The sequence below is a fragment of the Nomascus leucogenys genome, chromosome 5, assembly GCF_006542625.1.
Source record: "Nomascus leucogenys isolate Asia chromosome 5, Asia_NLE_v1, whole genome shotgun sequence".
NCBI lineage: Eukaryota > Metazoa > Chordata > Mammalia > Primates > Hylobatidae > Nomascus > Nomascus leucogenys.
Window position 1 is genome coordinate 29,554,612 of NC_044385.1, and position 18,638 is coordinate 29,573,249.

At 35.2% G+C, this 18,638-nt stretch overlaps 1 protein-coding gene across 2 annotated transcripts in view; it reads left to right on the forward strand.

Annotated features, from left to right (window-relative positions):
• GPATCH2 (G-patch domain containing 2) overlaps positions 1 to 18,638 on the forward strand; it is a 190,474-nt gene that overhangs the window by 12,110 nt on the left and 159,726 nt on the right. Inside the window, exons 3-6 of one of the 2 annotated variants that reach the window (XM_012506670.1) lie at positions 5,709 to 5,770; positions 8,947 to 9,129; positions 9,618 to 9,697; positions 9,826 to 11,843. In XM_012506670.1, the coding sequence (XP_012362124.1) occupies positions 5,709 to 5,770; positions 8,947 to 9,129; positions 9,618 to 9,697; positions 9,826 to 9,858 (358 nt within the window). In that variant the 3' untranslated portion in view covers positions 9,859 to 11,843. Of the gene's footprint in view, positions 1 to 5,708; positions 5,771 to 8,946; positions 9,130 to 9,617; positions 9,698 to 9,825; positions 11,844 to 18,638 lie in introns of those variants that run through there. The other variant, XM_003265095.4, reaches the window with a different exon arrangement.

The following is an 18,638-nucleotide window of genomic DNA, read 5'->3' on the forward strand; positions in this document are numbered from 1 at the left end:
ATCACTTATGAATTTTAAAACCCAATTTATAGTCTAGAAACACCTGGTTTTGTCATTAGAAAAATAGGAAAAACAATGGTCCTGTGGCAGTAAATCTAATCTGTCTATTCTAGGAAGCAGGTATACTATAATGATAATTGTTAAGTACTATTTTGACAGCATCAAAAGGTAAGTGATCATTTTTCTTTTATACTGAAATGATGAAGTGATGCTACTTGCAAGAAATGAGAATGCATTAACACTTTATTCTTTTAGGCATGGGTCCGCAAAACCGAATGCTGAACTATGAGCCAGAAAAAAAGTCTGTAAATATGGCCTGAGAAAGAGTATTTGATTTTTAATTTATAGGGCTGGCATATATCTATATATATATATATATTTTTTTTTTTTTTTTTTTTTTTGAGATAGAGACTCACTCTGTTTCCCAGGCTGGAGTGCAAGGGTGTGATCTCAGCTCATTGCAACCTCTACTTCCTGGGTTCAGGTGATTCTCCTGCCTCAGCCTCTGGAGTAGCTGGGATTACCTGTGTGCACCACCATGCCTGGCTAATTTTTTTTGTATTTTTAGTAGAGACGGGGTTTCACCATGTTGGCCAGGCTGGTCTTGAACCCTTGACCTCAAGTGATCCACCCGCCTTGGCCTCCCAAGGGCTGGGATCATTTTAATCATGTGAATTGTGGTAAGCTACCAATCTTTTACTTGGTTTTTATTTTTTATTTTGTTTTTTGTTTTTTTTTTTTTGCTTGTAAATGTGAGTGGGACCTGGTAAAAGTTTATGGAATTATCCTTTTATTAGACATGGTGTGCTAGTCATATAATTTTTCTAAAGAAGTAAAAATTACTTAATTAAAAAAATGTGGCTGAGCATGCACTTTGGTAGGCTGAGGCTGGTGGATCACCTGAGGTCAGGAGTTTGAGACCAGCCAGACCAATATGGTGAAACCCCGTCTCTGTCTCTACTAAAAATACAAAAATTAGCCGAGTGTGGTGATGTGCGCCGAGTCCCAGCTACTCAAGAGGCTGAGGCAGGAGAATTGCTTGAACCCAGGAGGCGGAGATTACAGAGAGCCAAGATCGCGCCACTGCGACAGAGCGAGACTCTATCTCAAAAAAAAAAAAAAAAAGTTTCCAGAGGGCTTTGAAAAGTTTATGGTATCTGTTTTTCTTGCAAGAAAATTGTCATTCTTACATGGAAATAAGTGTCACTTGTATTAGGCCATTGTGACTTAAGACCATTCAACCTTACTTGAAAGTAATTGACTCAATTACCGGGAGGGAGAGTATGTGGCAGCTGATGTAACATACTCAATTCTGGATTATTCACAGTTAGATTACCTGCTTTTTGGATTCACTGTGCAAGCTCTCCCCCTTTTTTTTATTTCTGGCTTTTATTGATCTGCTTTTTTATAGGACATGTAACTGGTAATGGAAATGAGATCAAACTCCCATTTTTCATTTCTTTTCATTGTAAAAAGTATTTGAGTATCTACTAGGCATGAACAGCCTACCTAGCAGTCCACAAACAGCCCAGGTACATGTTTTCAGAGTATGTTTTTACTCTTGAATAAATGTTAAAAAATATATTTTCTCTGATTTGAAACTTATTTATAAACTATTTTCTGTTGTCACTTAAAAGTTAGGTGCAAATTCCTTCTGTGCAAAGATTGCTAAATATTTAAGGTATTTTGGTAACAAGTATAAGTGTTTTCAAGGCTACTTCCAAAGCTTTCCTACTACAAAAAGCTTTATATTTCCTTGGGGTTGATTTATAAATAAGAGAAACTTCACTGTGTGGGGGGTGTGTGTGTGCGCGCGTGTGTGTGTGTGTGTGTGTGTGTGTGTGTGTGTGTGTCAGATTTAACAAACATTTGATGATTAACTACAATTTACTCTTCACTGGTGGCACCTGGACTAATAATGGAGACTGTTCTCAACAGCTGCATAGTCTGGAATAGCCAGGCAAGCAAATGATGAAAATGAAATGTGCTGAGTGGAAAATATTAGTGAGGGAAGACTTCCTAAGGGAACTGTGCTTTAAAGCAAGTAGTAAGACTTGTTCAGGAATTGAGGAAGTCAAGAGAAGAGAGGGAAATGGCATTCATAGGTAGAGAGGGAGCAGCTTGTGCAAAGGCATGAATTGTGAAATGAAAATACATACTTTGTTTTTACCAGAAATAAAATGGGATCAGAATTACAGCAAAAAAGCATTTCTCAGAGGTCTATGTGCTATGGTAAATAGTTTGGATTTTATCATCTTATAGTCAGTGGGATCAGTGAAGAATTTTTTTTTTTTTTTTTTTTTTTTTTTTTGAGACGGAGTCTAGCTCTGTCACCCAGGGTGAAGTGCAGTGGCGCGATCTCGGCTCACTGCAAGCTCCGCCTGCCGGGTTCACGCCATTCTCCTGCCTCAGCCTCTCCGAGTAGCTGGGACTACAGGCGCCCGCCACCACGCCCGGCTAATTTTTTGTATTTTTAGTAGAGACGGGGTTTCACCGTGGTCTCGATCTCCTGACCTGGTGATCCGCCCGCCACCACGCCCCGTCCAGTGAAGAATTTTTAACAGTGAAGAAACTCAAGTTGATTTACATTTTTTCAAGATAGTGTGATCTTTACAGCTGTATTTTATCTTTGACCTCCAGTCCATGCTTAAGTGGGAGGTGAAGCAGAGAGAACTAAGTATTTGAGACCAATTTTAAGAGTTAGAATCAGGCTGGGCGCGGTGGCTCACGCTTGTAATCCCAGCACTTTGGGAGGCCGAGGCGGGCGGATCACGAGGTCAGGAGATCCAGACCACGGTGAAACCCCGTCTCTACTAAAAATACAAAAAAATTAGCCGGGCGTGGTGGCGGGCGCCTGTAGTCCCAGCTACTCGGAGAGGCTGAGGCAGGAGAATGGCGTGAACCCGGGAGGCGGAGCTTGCAGTGAGCCGAGATTGCGCCACTGCACTCCAGCCTGGGCGACAGAGCGAGACTCCGTCTCAAAAAAAAAAAAAAAAAAAAAAAAAAAGAGTTAGAATCGACGGGAGGTTGAGTATTTGGGAGGATGAATGACAAAGAGGACTTGACAGAAAATATGGGAATTGAACAAATTGGGGCAAGTGATTGATATTAGTGTACATATATTTGTTCAGCATATGTGGAATATATTCTCATCCAAATACTGTGTTACAAAATTCACTCTAAAAAGGTGAATCTCCAAGGAAAGGGTGTCCTTGGAGATACGCCGTAATGACTGTCAGCTGCTGAAAATAAAAGGCTTGCTTCTATTTAAGTTCTTGTCCTGATTTATTGAACATAGAAACACGTACATAATGTACACGGAACAACTCTAGATACCAATGAGGTGAAATGTAAATAAAGAAACATGTTATATACATACATGCCAACATACCTCAAAGTAGGACAAGGATCGTTAAGGACTCAGAGCTGGAAGAGAGGGAATTCTGATTTCCTTATATCTTCAAAAGCTAGGACAGGTGGAGAGGGAAGAGAGTGGAGATAGGCATACCACTGGGAAAAGAACATAAACAAAAGGACCAGAGATGGAATAAGAAGAATTTAGATGGAGGCCCATCCATAGAAAGTCTTGAAATCTAAATTTAATTCCACAAGTGTTGAAGTAATTTTAAATTTTTAAATAGAAGACTGTTCTATAATGTACACGTGTGTGTATGTGTGTGTGCATAGTTTATCAACTGCTGTCTTTGGAATAGATGTAAATTTACAGAAAAGTTGTAAAGATAGTTCAGAGAGTTCATGTATATCACATTCCCATATATCCCAAATCCACTTTCTCCTGTTAATATTGTACATTACTATGGTTAATCTCTCACAATTAATGAAACAAAATTGATATATTTGTAAGTAAAATTCATAGTTTATTAGAATTTCCTTTGCTGTTATTTAATGTCCTTTTTTGATTTCAGAATATCACATTACTTTTAGTCAACTTGTTTTATTTTGAAAAGATGAACCTGGCTGTATGTAGAATAGATTAGAGAGGGGTAAATCTGAATTCAGATTAGAAGATCATGGTCTAGAAAAAACAGCAGATCAATTCATAATGCTTTGTCTCCATATCTGAACTCTGAAAATCTATGAAAAACTAATTCATTTGTGGCCAAATTTAATTTGACCTGTACTTAATGTGGCTATTCATTCATTTAATTGAAAAAATATGTTAATCTATTTTATGGCATACTATCCCAGACTCCTCTGAGGCAGTTTAGAATATACCTTGCTAAAATTTGAATAATCAAAATTTTAAATACATTTTGCCTCAAGCGTTTCAGAAAAGGCACTGTGACCTGAGGTGTATATGAGACCCTTCATTTGAGTTGTGTTAAGGAAAGAGGAAAGTATCAATAGTAGTTTAGACAGCGAAATGTCAGAAAGATAGTTTCTGAGGTGATTTTAATACTCTCACATTATGGTGCATAGAAGAGCATATATAGTGTAAATAAGAAAATATGGTTGTGATGCTCTTAGAAAATATTTTTTCATTACCAATTGTACAATATAGGGAGCTTCATACATGCACTTAATTTGGAAGAAAGCTAGAGAGAGGTCCAAATTCAGAACTCCTTGGAAGAATGTGCCTCTTAAGAAATTCCTATATTCTTCATTAATATTTATTTTTTAAGAAATCGAACAGAAATAAATTATATTCAGAAAATGTATGTGAATTTAGATCTCATCTATAATTTTAATCCTAAACTTCTCAATTTAAATATTTTAAAACAAGTTAGGATGCCTTATTGAAAAATAAGATTATGGAATTCTACATATTAATGGAAAAAGTATTTTAATTAAAAAAAGGGATGATTCCCTGATTGGTTAAAATTAAGAATTACAGTAAAAATAAAATACGTGAGAATTTTTAAAGAACATCACTAAATTTTCTTTAAAAGCTAAGCCTCTCATTATATGACCCTGTTCTCCTGGTATTTTAAACTAGACTATCATATAAGCATTACTTCTATTAGAATAGTAACAGTTTGTTTATGTTATTCAAATGTCTGCTATTTGTTTTATTTGTGTGTTAGATTTGACTCGAGCTTCTGTGGGAGCAATGAGAACCTGTGTTATTTTTGTACACTCCCTCCTTAATATTTGTAATATTTTTTTTTTTTTTTGCTTAAAAGTGACCTTAACTTCGATATAATGGATTATCACCGTTTTAAACTTTTTTCTTCCTTGCAAACTAATAGAGTTGTTGTGAATTCTTAAGTAATGTCTTCTCCAGAATATTTGCAAATGTGGTTATGAAAAGTAATCTCATCCTAGTCCCTTGTATTTCATGTGCTGAAGAAAGGCTTAGCCTGCTTTTGATTGAGACTTTTCCCATTTTATTGAGCAGTGGTGTTCCAGGCTCAAGCTGAATTGCATGGCATAAGAAAGGAGCAGTGAGCATTTGATGAAAGCACGTAATAAAATGCATCAATTGTGTCAGCATCTCGTTGCAGTCACATCTGGCTTACTGTCAGGGTCCCATTAGATTCCTGTGGTTTTATGTGCCAAAAATAATATTCTCTGTAGTGAATGGAACCAGGATATTAGCAGTTTGATTTAAAAAAAAATCATCTTATTTTCTTTCAGATCTTTGTCAGGCTTAAGTTCCATCTCTGAGCTGCCATGTCTCTTTAAAATTTTACAACTGAGAGATCAATTGTTCTTTTGATCTGTTTCTTTCTTTTTCCTTATTACAGTGATTCCAGCAGTCTCAGCAGCACTGATGCTGGATTGTTTACCAATGATGAGGGAAGACAAGGTACTGAAATGATATTTTTTTCTCTCTTTGGAAAAACTTCTTCATTCTAAAGTGGAGCTTATTACTGGTTATTTCATAAGTTGATGACTGCAATCCATTTACCTTACACATATTACTTAGTGAACTAGGATTTAGTATCGTAGCTGGTTTTTTATATGCTATGGAGGGTGTCCTGTCTTCATGACCTAAGTAATTGATTATCTCCAAAAGCTAGTATGTGGAGCTAATAATATTAAGGAAGGATTATCTTGTTTGAGAAAGCTCTATGTACCTTTTTGATTTTCTTTTAGCAAGTTTGAAAGAAACTAGTTCTCATTCTCTAATTCCAAATGTACTTAAACTGTTTAAGCATTCATAAAGGTGGGTTTCCAAGTCATTTGTCACTTTTATTCAGCTGTGACATTTATTCATTCTATCCAGTTTGTAAGTAATCAGATGATTTTTATGAATTCAATATTGTAAACCATTAAACAGAAATGTCTTGCAACTTGTATGTTTTCCGTCTTTGAAACTTCCAGAAGCTTCAGTCTTTAACATGGCAGTATTTTGAAGCTATGAAAAATTTAAAAAAATCTTAATAAAGGGGCAGGATTAATCCTTAATAGGATTAATTTCATTTAGTCACACCTGCTCATGATTGTTTCCCTTTTACACTCCATACAAATCATACCTACAGATACCTATCACAAATGTGTTCTTCCTTTCTTAAGAATACATTAGAGGAAGACAGTAAGTTCCAGGTGAAAAACACTAATATAAATTTTAAATTATAAATTTAGTTAATGATGTTATAAGAAAAGGACAAAGTAGTAGCCTCCTACACTTTTTTTCTTAGTCTGTTCATCCTTTTGGCAGTACAAAAAACATAAGTGATCATTCTTTTTTGCCTACTTGTAAACTATTTGTCCTAAATGAATAGGTGCATAACTATTTGAAAGACCATGGACTTTAAAGTTGATACTTTGCTGAAATATGTTAGAATGCTGGGGCTAAATGCAAGGGTAACCACCTTGATAATATACTTAAATTCTCCTTAAAATACAGATCTTTACTCAGGATTGTATTATAAATGCTGATATTGGTAATGAAATAAAATGAAATGAAAAAAAGTAAAAAAATAACTTTGACAAGCCTATCAATCTTTGATAAGTATGGAAAGGCTTAGAATGATATGCTAGCACTTATTGTGAACTTACTATGTTTCACATTGCCAAGTGTTTTTCTTGCATTTAAGTTTTTAATTAATTCTTAAAATGCCTTTGAGATTCCCAAGTTTTTAAAATGAAGAAACTGACTCTAATAGAGTTGAAGTAACTTTCCTGATGTTACAGACACTAGAATTCTAATTGGTCTGTCTGATTTCAGAGCAAGTTCTTAATCAATGACTATTTGATTTCCCTATTGAAGAATAAAGTTGTGTATTACATCAAAAATAAAATAACTTTATTTTTCTGTAATAGTGTTGGAATTCAGATATATGGTAGTCAGTTTCAAGTGAGGCCCTGTTTTTTCTTATGCTTAAACCTGATCTGTGTAATTTTAATGTAAAGCTCAGTAAAAGTCCTGATATCTAAGTGCTGTTGTGTTTTTTGAAAAAGTTTTTTTATTAATTCCCCAATATAAACAAGCTGATGACTCTAGTTTTTGAAATGCCTTTAATTTTCCATTGCGTCTTAGTTGAAATATAGCTGTTTCTCATAAAATAATTTTCAACTGAAGCTTAAGAGTATTTTTAGTTTTCCTTTAAAGATGTCTGTTGTAAGAGATTTTAGAAATCAGAAATATCTTTCTCTAAAGGGAAAAAGTTTATGACAATTACGACCCTCTTAGAAACCAGAATTAGTGGTGGCTTCTCATAATCAAGGGAAGGAGACTTTAATTAATCTCAGATCATCTTCAAAATGCTGTTTGTTTCTTTCTGTTTTTCTTTTCTTTTCTCTCTCTTTTTTTTTAACACAAGGTCTCGCCCTGTGGTCCAGGCTGGAGGGCTGGTGGTGTGATCATAGCTCACTGTAACCTCAAACTGCTGGGCTCAAGGGATCCTCCTGCCTCAGACTCCTGAGTAGCTAGCACTACAGGTGCATGTCACCATGCCCAGCTAATTTTTAATCTTTTTGTAGAGACAGTGTCTCGCTATCTTGCCCAGGTTGGTCTGGAACTCCTGACCTCAAATGATCCTCCCATTTTGGCTTCTCAAAGCACTGGGATTACACACATGAGCCACCATGCCTGGCCTGTGTCTCTTTCTTTTAAAAGCCATCTGTCTTCTGTGTTTTTGTCTCTTCATAACTACTTTTTCTTCAAAAAACAAAATACTGATTCTCACCTATGGCACATTTCAAACTGAATTTTCAATTGACCATTTATTGTTCCATGGTTACACTCATGGTTGTTCCCAAAAGTCAGAATTACTGGACAGTGCTGGGCAAAAACATCTCGATTATTTAATATATTTCTTCATAAACTCTAAGGTATTGTCACTTTTCATTTAAAATCAACTTTTTCAAAACTATTTCTTAATGAGCTTAATTGGATTAATTTCATTTAGTCACATCTGTTCATGATTGTTTCCCTTTTTACACTCCATAGAAATCATGAAATTAAGCTAATTATATACCTATATCCGCTGCAAAGAAAGGGTTCCACAGTTTTAATACTTTTTAATTCCCGGGAGCAGATTAAGGTTTGTTTTTTCTTAATGTGGAAGGGGTAGTAACTTAAATGGATTTTCTAATAGTTTTTGCCAAAGGATTAACCAGTTTATTATTGTTTTTCACATTTTAAAATTGGTTCTAAAACATAATATCTTGTGTTTTTGTTGCTGGCAGTTCTTACAGTCTTAAGATAACATTTCTTAAGTGAAGCTGTGGTATGAAATAAAAAGTTTTCCTTATAGATTATATATGCAGTTGTCAAAAAAAACATAGGATTCCCCAATTAAATTTAAATTGTAGGTAAATAACACATAATTTTTTATTACAGGTATGTCCCATGCAATACTTAGACATATTTCTACCAAAAATTTAGTGCAAGTATATAATACTTATATTAAAAGTTAGTCATTGATCTTAAATTCAAATTTAACTGCCATCTTGTATTTTTATTACCTGACAATACTGTGTAACTGGATGATAAAACTGAATCTTTGGTGGGGGGGGTTTCTTGTATTTGCACAGGTGATGATGAACAGAGTGACTGGTTCTACGAAAAGGAATCAGGTGGAGCATGTGGTATCACTGGAGTCGTGCCCTGGTGGGAAAAGGAAGATCCTACTGAGCTAGACAAAAATTTACCAGATCCTGTCTTTGAAAGTATCTTAACTGGTTCTTTTCCCCTTATGTCACACCCAAGCAGAAGAGGTCAGTAGCACTGGCTCCCTGGTAGATATAATGGGTTTAAGGTCAGTCTAGGAATATTCATTCAAGGAGGATAAGATAAAGTGGAAATCAGAGAATGTAAACACAAGATGCTGTAAAGAAACATATTGGCCACTAATATAGCTACTACGTTTATCATGCTTTCGAATTATTCGAAAAATTGACTTGCTTTCTTGCTAGGCTCATTGAGAAAATGTTGAAATGATAAGAATATTAATTCGGAAAAAAGAAAATGGTTATTTATTACTCTAGTGATTGAACACTGGTTAGTTAAGTGCTGACTGCCTTAGTACTTTGCTAGGCATTGCTTCAGTTTTTTTAAGTGTGAGTTTTGCATTTTCCCAAATAATATTCGTGGCATTCACCGCCACCACCAACTTACTTTTCATTCTCTATTGATAGGATCCTCTTCTTCTTCTACGCTTCAGTGATCATAGAAAACTTCTAAATTGAGTACTTTGATTTTCCAGGTTTCCAAGCTAGACTCAGTCGCCTTCATGGAATGTCTTCAAAGAATATTAAAAAATCTGGAGGGACTCCAACTTCAATGGTAGGCATACTTTTTTTGTGTAATTGTCATGTTTGGAAATGTTTCCATTTCTATGGAATAAAAAGCCACATCCTCATCCTTTATTCATATTCTAATGTTAAACTTAAAAATAATCCATTTTTTTGTAGGCTACAAACTGGACCAGTGAGATTCCCCTATAAACCAAATCTTCTAATGCTAATAAATTAGTTACGTTTTGAACATCTGGGGAATGACATTCGAGGGAACCTGGCTCCTGTCCTCTTCCCTGGAGGAATATCATTGAAGTGAGAGCCCCTTTGATGAAAAGATGGGGCTGTTTTTGCTGGAGGACTGGTATTCTTCCTTTTAGTCAGAAGTGAACCTGACTGGGGAGGCTTTCTAGGGATTTAGGATGGCCCAGGGTGGATAGAAACTACTGTAAATATTATATATTTTTCTCTTTTATGGTTTTTTTTTACATTAAATCCATTTATGTATACTTGCTTTGCCAAAATGCTAACAAAGCTAGAAAATTTTAAACTTCCAGATCAACAAGTATTCCTTAATGTTTATATTGTGACTGATTAAGAATTAATTTTTACATATCTGACTGTTGTAAATAAAAATCATGATGCATTGACATTTATGGTTCATTTTTAGAGAAGTCTTATATAACCAGCATTATTTAAAATATTTGCATTTTACTCAGGGTATTTTAACAAGGGCTAAGATGAGTAGTAGGTAAGGTTGATAATCTTTGCTGGAGTTTGTATTTTGTTCAGCTTCCTTTCTGCTTGGGTAATCTCTGTATTGCAAACTCATTGTATTTTATAGTATAGCTTTCATTGTACTGCAAAAATCATCCTCGTTTTAAATTAGCCACAGTGATAACTAGTCTGCACTAGTAGAATCATTTACCTTTTAAATTATCTGCTTTGTCTGATACCTGAAACACATCAAAATTATTATTTTGGTTTAGAGCTTAATGAAACATGTGAAAGCTGGTATTTTTAACAAATACTGTGTGATTCTGAATCATATTGTCATGTTTAAAAGTGAGAGCTGCTTGTACATCTTTAGAATGGCAGACCATATGTGTCACTGTGAGTGTCAGAAATACTTGCATGAGCTCATTTTCACCAACTGGGGGGAAAATGTAATCTTTCTATTGATGGTATAATTTAGACACTATAATAAGTTCAGCCATTTGAGTTCTTCAAAATGGTTATATTAAAATGATATTTTTATTAAGCTTCAATAATGAAAAACAATGTGATTTAATATGTGTATTTTTATATTATTGTATGGATTAATTGTTAATTCAGCATTTAATGGCTAACTTAAATATGATTGGAAAAGAAACTTCAAGTTGCCATTGCTTTTACCTAAAGTTTTTAAAATCTGAAAGATTTCAGCAAATGCATCAAGCAGGAATGTGTGACATCTCCTTTTAGATTGCTTGTCTAATTTGGAGAGATTAAAAATGGTAAAGTGCAACTTTGAGTCTCTTTACCTTTGCATATTTAAAGTGATATTTAAAGGTACAATAGTGTGGTGTTGGTAATTGTAAGTAAGCTTTTCTGTGCTATGTCTTTGGAGTGAAAATTCATGTTTTTTTCTGGATTACATAAATGCTTTTGTTTTATTTTGTATAATGACTGTCTTTTAGATCTGAATAAGTCACTTTAGAACCTTGGCCTATGAACTTTGCCTTATCAATCATGAATCTAGATGAATGCTATCTAGTTCTTGGTTCAGTTTTACCTATTTTTATTTTTGGTTCACTGCTTGCTTGAGCATAGCTGGGATTTGTAGCCCATTTTCTAGGCTTATTGCAATCTCACTGTGGTATTTTATAGAAGCTATTACAACTGATAGGCTAGCTTCATGGTATTGATGATACATGGCTTAACCATACTAAAGGCTGCCTTCCCTCTCTAAATTGTAAAAAGGTGATTAAGTTTCACTTGATGGAGACATACTATATATGTGTGTTTATCATGGAACTAGTGCATTAGGCCATAAGCTGTTTTTCTGGTCTATGTTTTTTGTATTTAAAATTTTACTGAAGACAGTGGACTCCTTCGGGTTTTCCTTCTTTCAAGCCTGAATTGTCCTTGTTTGGATTTTTAAGCACTGTAATTTTTTTTTTCAATAAAATCTCTGACTTGGGCAAGAAAGGTAAGAGTTCCAATTTGTGCTGATATTTCTCTGATTTCCTTTGCTAAGTTTCCATTGTTGTGGTTGTTGTTGCTTATGCTGTTTATATTATGTATAACTATAATATCTAGTTTTAAAAATCATAATCTCACAAAACAGTCATCTTTACACAGTACCCATGACATCTGGTAATAAGAAGTGAAATTTAATTGCCTTAAACTTTCACACTGGAAAGCCAGATTGTTTTTAAGAGAGATTAATTTTCTGAGCAAAGTAAAACACATGGAGCTGCAACCCATTAAACAGAAGGGCAACAAAAGGTTTCTTAAGCAGATGAATGATGACTGCATATAATGTTGTAGTATCTTTGAAGGAAATGACAGAGGAAGAATCTTTTACTGAAATATCAATGTAAACATTTTTTGGGGGAAAGTTTTCAGTTGTATTGTAGTTGATTCTGACTATTTGCCATAATTGTGTTCTATACATTTGCTGAAAACATTGAATTAGGGAATACTGAATCATGGCTCCTAAGGGAAAGACAGGGTTAGGTGCCTGCAAGCCTCTGGTCACATTTTCAGCAACTGATCAATAGATAACCGTGTTTTGTTTATGTTTGTGTTTAGAGACATTTAATATACATTGTTGACTTACTAACATCGAACTCATGGCCAATAGCACTATAACTTATGTCTGAACAAAGCTTATCAAGTCTTTTCTCTATAAGGCACATCCCACCCTTCTTACACTTAGGAGCACTAGATGGCATTTCTCAGCACTATACAAGGGGCTATTTTAAACAGAATAATCACCCACAAAAGGCACAACAATGCAAAAAATATCTGATACTAATTTAGACTACAAAAAGGACATATGTTTACAGTATGATAGTTTAAACAAGTAGGAAGAAAGTCACCTTACTGACCTCTGGTAGGAATGCACATGTATGTCGGGCAACTCAACATTTTTCACTATTCTGTACATGTTACTGAATGACTACAAAAGTAAGAAATTGTGAGTATTGATTTTGGGGTTAATAAATTTTAGCAGGCAGGCCGACTTAAAAATACGGAATCCACAATGGGAACGAGATTGACTGTATTTAGTTTTATAGAGAGCAAAGTGATATTGTAGAAAATTTATAGATTTTGAAGTCAGACCTTTGTGAATCCACACTCTGATTCTTCTTTTCAGTTGTAGTTACATTTTGAACCTCCTTCCCTCCTTTTGTTAAATACAAACAATACTTACTTTTGCATAAGTGTCGTCAGGATTTTAAATGAGATTGTGTATACATAATGGGCCCAGCACCATCTCTGGTGCATAATATATATTAAATAAATGATAGTTACTGTTATTAGATATATTAAACACAATAGCTGGGACTTAGAGAACATTTGTATCATGAGTCAAAGTGCAGAATTGTGGACCTTAAACTTTTCTGGTATTTCTTTTTTTTTTGAGATGGGTCTTGCTCTGTTGCCCAGGCTGGAGTGCAGTGGCACAGTCAAGGCTCACTGCAGCCACGACCTCCCAGGCTCAAGCAATGCTCCCACCTCAGCCTCCTGAGTAGAGGGTCTACGGGCATGCGCCAACATGTCTGGCTAATTTTTATATTTTTAGTAGAGATGGGGTTTCGCCATGTTGTCCAGGCTGGTATCAAACTTCTGGGCTCAAGCCTCCCAAAGTGTTGGGATTACAGGCGTGAAGCACTGCAACTGGCTTGTTCATATTTTATATAAAATTTGCCTTTACATCTAATATTTAAAGCACTTTATATGGCATTCTTTTATGTTTCTTTTATACCTCATTTATATTTGAACTGGCCTCTTTCTTTAATATGGTCTGTGAATCATAGTTTCAAATAAATTTTAGGTTGACAGCCACTCCACTAAATCTCAAAACTTAATTGCAAACTGAGAAACTGCTCTAAACTCTTCTCCTGACCACAGAGCACATAGGCCTTCTCCTTCCATCATTTAAGCTGTTCCTTTAGCTTAAATGATGGAGGGAGAAGGTCTAATAGCTATTCCTGAACCTATACTGTTCAGGAGATTTGGGTCCTGATCTACTTGACTTATCTGATTTTTTAAGTTAATTATGCTCATGTGCATGCAAACAGAGTCCTGAGATTTTTGTGTTGAGAGGAATTACTGTTGCCATCCTAGTAAAGTACCAGTTTGTTAAAACCCAGCTAACTAGCATCTCTTATTCCCCACTTTTAGGAGAATGAAGCAAATGGTAATTAATTTCAAGGGATATGCGGAGGCTATTATCCAGGAGATTCAGCCCGAATCTCTTATATTTCTATAGTTGGTGCATTAAGCTCAATTCAGAATAATATTTCTCAGAATAATGATGCCAAAATCAGTTTTGGGATATAGTACCTATAAAGTGAATCCAAGTAACCTTATGTAAGCATGCGTTCCAGATAGCCAAGATAAATCCTGTTCGTATGCATCCTAAAAAATTAGTGTTTTTCGTAGGTCAGAGCTTTTTACAATTCTTTTTTGATTTGAATTAATGGTCTTTCAACAGGTGTTACATTGGTCTACTGAAAATCAGCATTCAGATTGTGTAGTCTTTTGAAAGATCAGGAAATAAATGACTCAGCTTAAAACACAGTTGTTGAAGGCCAACATAAATATTACATAGAAATTTTACATAAGAGTGATAGGAATTTGTTTAAAAGTTTTATAATTGCGTCAGTCCACTTTTCTGTACGGTTGGAATAAGAATACATTGGTGCTGGTATTGGTGGTTATTCTGCCAAAGAAAATGAATCTGATTTAATTGACTCTTTATACATGTTTATCAAGTTCAAAAATCTGAAAAAAATGTGAACATTAGCTCTTAATCCAATTTATCATGCTGTACAAATAAGCATACTGTTTACATTCACTATATAAAATCCCTGAACACAATAATTTGTATCTGTTTAGAATCTTGAGTCAGTTCATTCTATAGGAGAAAAAGAATATTGTATTTTCTTCTGTGAAGACATAGAAAACCAGGATTACATGACTGGCATTTTGTTAATGACAATCATACTGTAATGATTTACTCTGTATGTCTTGCTCAACTTTTGTTAGGAAACTAGAGTAGGAATATTTAGTCTACTTTATAGCCTTTTACAACAGAAGGGCCATTTAATTTTTTTTTTTTTTTTTTGAGACAGGGCCTTGCTCTGTTGCCAAAGCTGGAGTGCAGTGGCAGATCTCAGCTCATTGCAACCTTTGTCTCCCAGGGTCAAGCGATTCTCCTGCCTCAGCCTCCCCAGTAGCTGGGACCACAGGTGCCTGCCACCATGCCAGCTAATTTTTGTATTTTTAGTAGAGCTGAGATTTCGCCATGTTGGCCAGGCTGGTCTCGAACTCCTAACCTCAGGTGATCCACTGGCCTCAGCCTCCCAAAGTGCTGGGATTACAGGCGTGAGCCATCACACTAAGCCAGAAGGGCCATTTAAAATGCAGTTGATTTACATAAGGGAACTTGATAGTCTATAACAGAAAGGAAAACTTTTGTGATAGAAGGCAAATCTAAAATGATTTTAAAAAATACACACAGCCTATGTCCTCAACTGTAATTTGACCATGACTGATTATCTAACATTTTTTGAGTGGAATTCACTAGTGAAATGCTTTATTTTAACCCCTGTGAACTGATATATGTTTGTATCCGTAAGACATTTTGGGATACTTTGGAGAATACAGGAAGAAAGTGTTTTTAAACTATTATATTTTAAATATGTATCATGCATAGTATAATCTATTACTATATATTAATTTTGTTTTTATCTTATTTCAAAATCAGTTTAAGATCCAGATTTCACATTAGACACTGATACTTTTTTTTTTTTTTTTTTTTGAGATGGAGCCTCACTCTCACCCAGGTTGGAGTGCAGTGGCGCGATCTCGGCTTACTGCAACCTCTGCCTCCTGGGTTCAAGTGATTCTCCTGCCTCAGCCTCCCTAGTAGCTGAGACTATATTTGTGTGCCACCATGCCCTGCTAATTTTTGTATTTTTAATAGAGACGGAGTTTCACCATGTTGGCCAGGCTGGTCTCAAACTCCTGACCTCAGGTGATCCTTCCACCTCGGCCTCCCAAAGTATTAGGATTACAGTCATGAGCCACTGTGCCCAGCCAGAAACTGACACTTTTTGGAAGGCCAAGGCAGATGGATCACCTAAGGTCAGGAGCTCAAGACCAGCCTGGCCAACATGATGAAACCCCATCTCTACTAAAAATACAAAAATTAGCAGGGCATGGTGATATGTGCCTATAATCCCAGCTACTAGGGAGGCAGAGGCAGGAGAATCACTTAAACTCAGGAGGTGGAGGTTGCAGTGAGCCGAGATCATGCCACTGGACCCCAGTCTGGGCAACAGAGTGAGACTCCATCTCAAAAAATAAATAAATAAATAAATAAATTCTCTATTTTGATGTCATTTACCACTGTAGATTCGATATCATAAGAATTTAATATCCATAGTTATTTGAAAATATGACTTGAACAATTTTTCATTCAGTTCTATTAAATGATATCTGTCTTGATATTCTTATTGTATTATGCTTTATTAAAAGAGCAGATATTTACAAATTTAAATAGTGCCAATACAGTAGTATATTTGTTCATTTAATTAACAGTATTTTAATGTTTATTATATTCTCCATATTTAGTCTTGAAAACCCTTTAGGAAAAATTATATAAACAAGTGTTCAATCTTGGTATTTTAATGTTACCAAAATTGACAACATCTATTTTTCCATATATTTAGAATATTGCTTCTTGCTTCTCTGATAACTTAGTCTTTGAATTGGCCCGACTTCATAGACTTCATTGTCATTTGGGTTTGTGATGCTTCAGAAATCTGGAACCTTGCAAAGTGAATGTTAGTATTTTAGTAATTAGACGCAGTGATGCTTACTTACTATGTGCCAGACACTTTTCTACAGCTATTTATATGTATATTTTCATTAATATTATTAACATATCTATAATATACATTAATGTTTACAACTTAAACAGTTTATTACATGTTCTTCTTTTGGCAAGCCAAAATTAATACGATTCGGAAGTCATATTTCTGTCATGTTGCTAATATTAATAAATATAAATAAATTCTCTTCATAAAGTAGTCTTCATTTCTTGGTTACAAAATGCCTGGTTACAAAGTGTGAGTTATTTTTGAAATACTCACAAGCATTCTTTGTATCTTGAATGGCAGGCACAATCAAGATGTGTGCCATAATAAAAACAATAATGAAATGTTTTACTGCTTCTATCAGATTAATCACTGGAACCCAATCCTCCATTTTCACCCTTACTTCCCTTTGTATGTTTTTCAGGTAGTCTGTAGTACCTTTTTGCTGATCTAATTCTAGCACCTTCTGGTCTGCTTGCTTGCTCTGTTTCAGCTTGTTCTCCCTGCCTGACCTCCATGGTCCCTCATTATCTCTCCAACCTGTTTTACAATGTGCCTCATAGCTGTCACATTGGATTTTAGTTCAGCTGTGATGATATCCTCTGTATTTCTTATATTCCTTTCCCCTCCTTTCTCATGTAACTTAGCAAAACTCTGGGAAAGCCTCTTGAAGGAAGTTGATCTTTTTAGCTGAGACTTCGAGAATGAGTTAGGGCTTACCAACTGATTGGGGAGGGAAATTGGCAGACAGAAAGGCATGGCCAAGGATTAAGTTTGAAACAGCATGGGGTATTCAGGAAACCATGAATCCAGTATTACTGAGATATAAGATGCTTGTGTGGAGTGCTATGTAGCAGGGAGGGTTTGGCTGAAAATGTGGGCAGGGGTTAGGTCCTTATGGACGTTGTGGTCCATAGGAATGCATGTGAACCCATGTAATCTCCAGGGGGTTAAAAATTGTCAGATTTGTTTTTTAAAAGATGACATGGGCAGCAGTATAGAGAGTACATTCGGTAATTACAAGTTAAGACTGTATCAGGAGGCTAAGATTCATGCCTATTCTACAGTAGGTAGGATCCATGGACTAGACTGAACCCTTAAACTTTTACTGGACCTGATATTCTGATCAACTCTTGCATGACATCCACTGGTTTAACAAATATTTTTGATACTAGGTAATACCAGTATCAGATACTGCTGGGCCTCAGGTGTTCGTAATGAACAAGTTAGATTGATCTCTTGAAGCTTACATTTTAATGAATAAAAATAAACCTGGTGGAGGTTGGGAGGAGAATAAGGAAATAAAAATAGACATGGAGAAAATTAAGCAGGGTAAGTGTTAGAGAATTATAGGATATGAAGTTGATTGGAGAGAGTATGATTTGCAGGCTGGAATTTTCAGCCTTGGACAGTCTAGTGCCTTTCTTCTAATTGTCCTTATAACAACTGGGGAAAGGAGCAAGGGTGTACGTTATTCATATCTGTTCATTCAAGAAGTTGGTGGGATGGGTTTTAGCCATCTCTCCTGATTCCTGATCAGATTGCCCAAAGCTTTTAAATGTCAGTATGGATAGGCCTGTGAATAGCAAAAAAGGCACTTTTGTTTACCAGGTACAGCTTTACTACTAATGCTTCCGAATTTTTCTTTTTGCCTTTAGGTTTATGTTTTTAATTGAGACAGTAAAAATTATACTATTTATGGGATAATGTGATATTTTGAAACACGTAAGCAATATGTAATAATCAGATTAATTATGATGTCCATCACCTCAAATATTTATCATTTCTTTGTTAACTTTTGAATGATTTTTTTAAAGAAAGTTTACAGATGCTAAATATTTATATAGCATTTTGGATGTTCCCTTTAGATTTCATCATAATGTATGTCCTGAA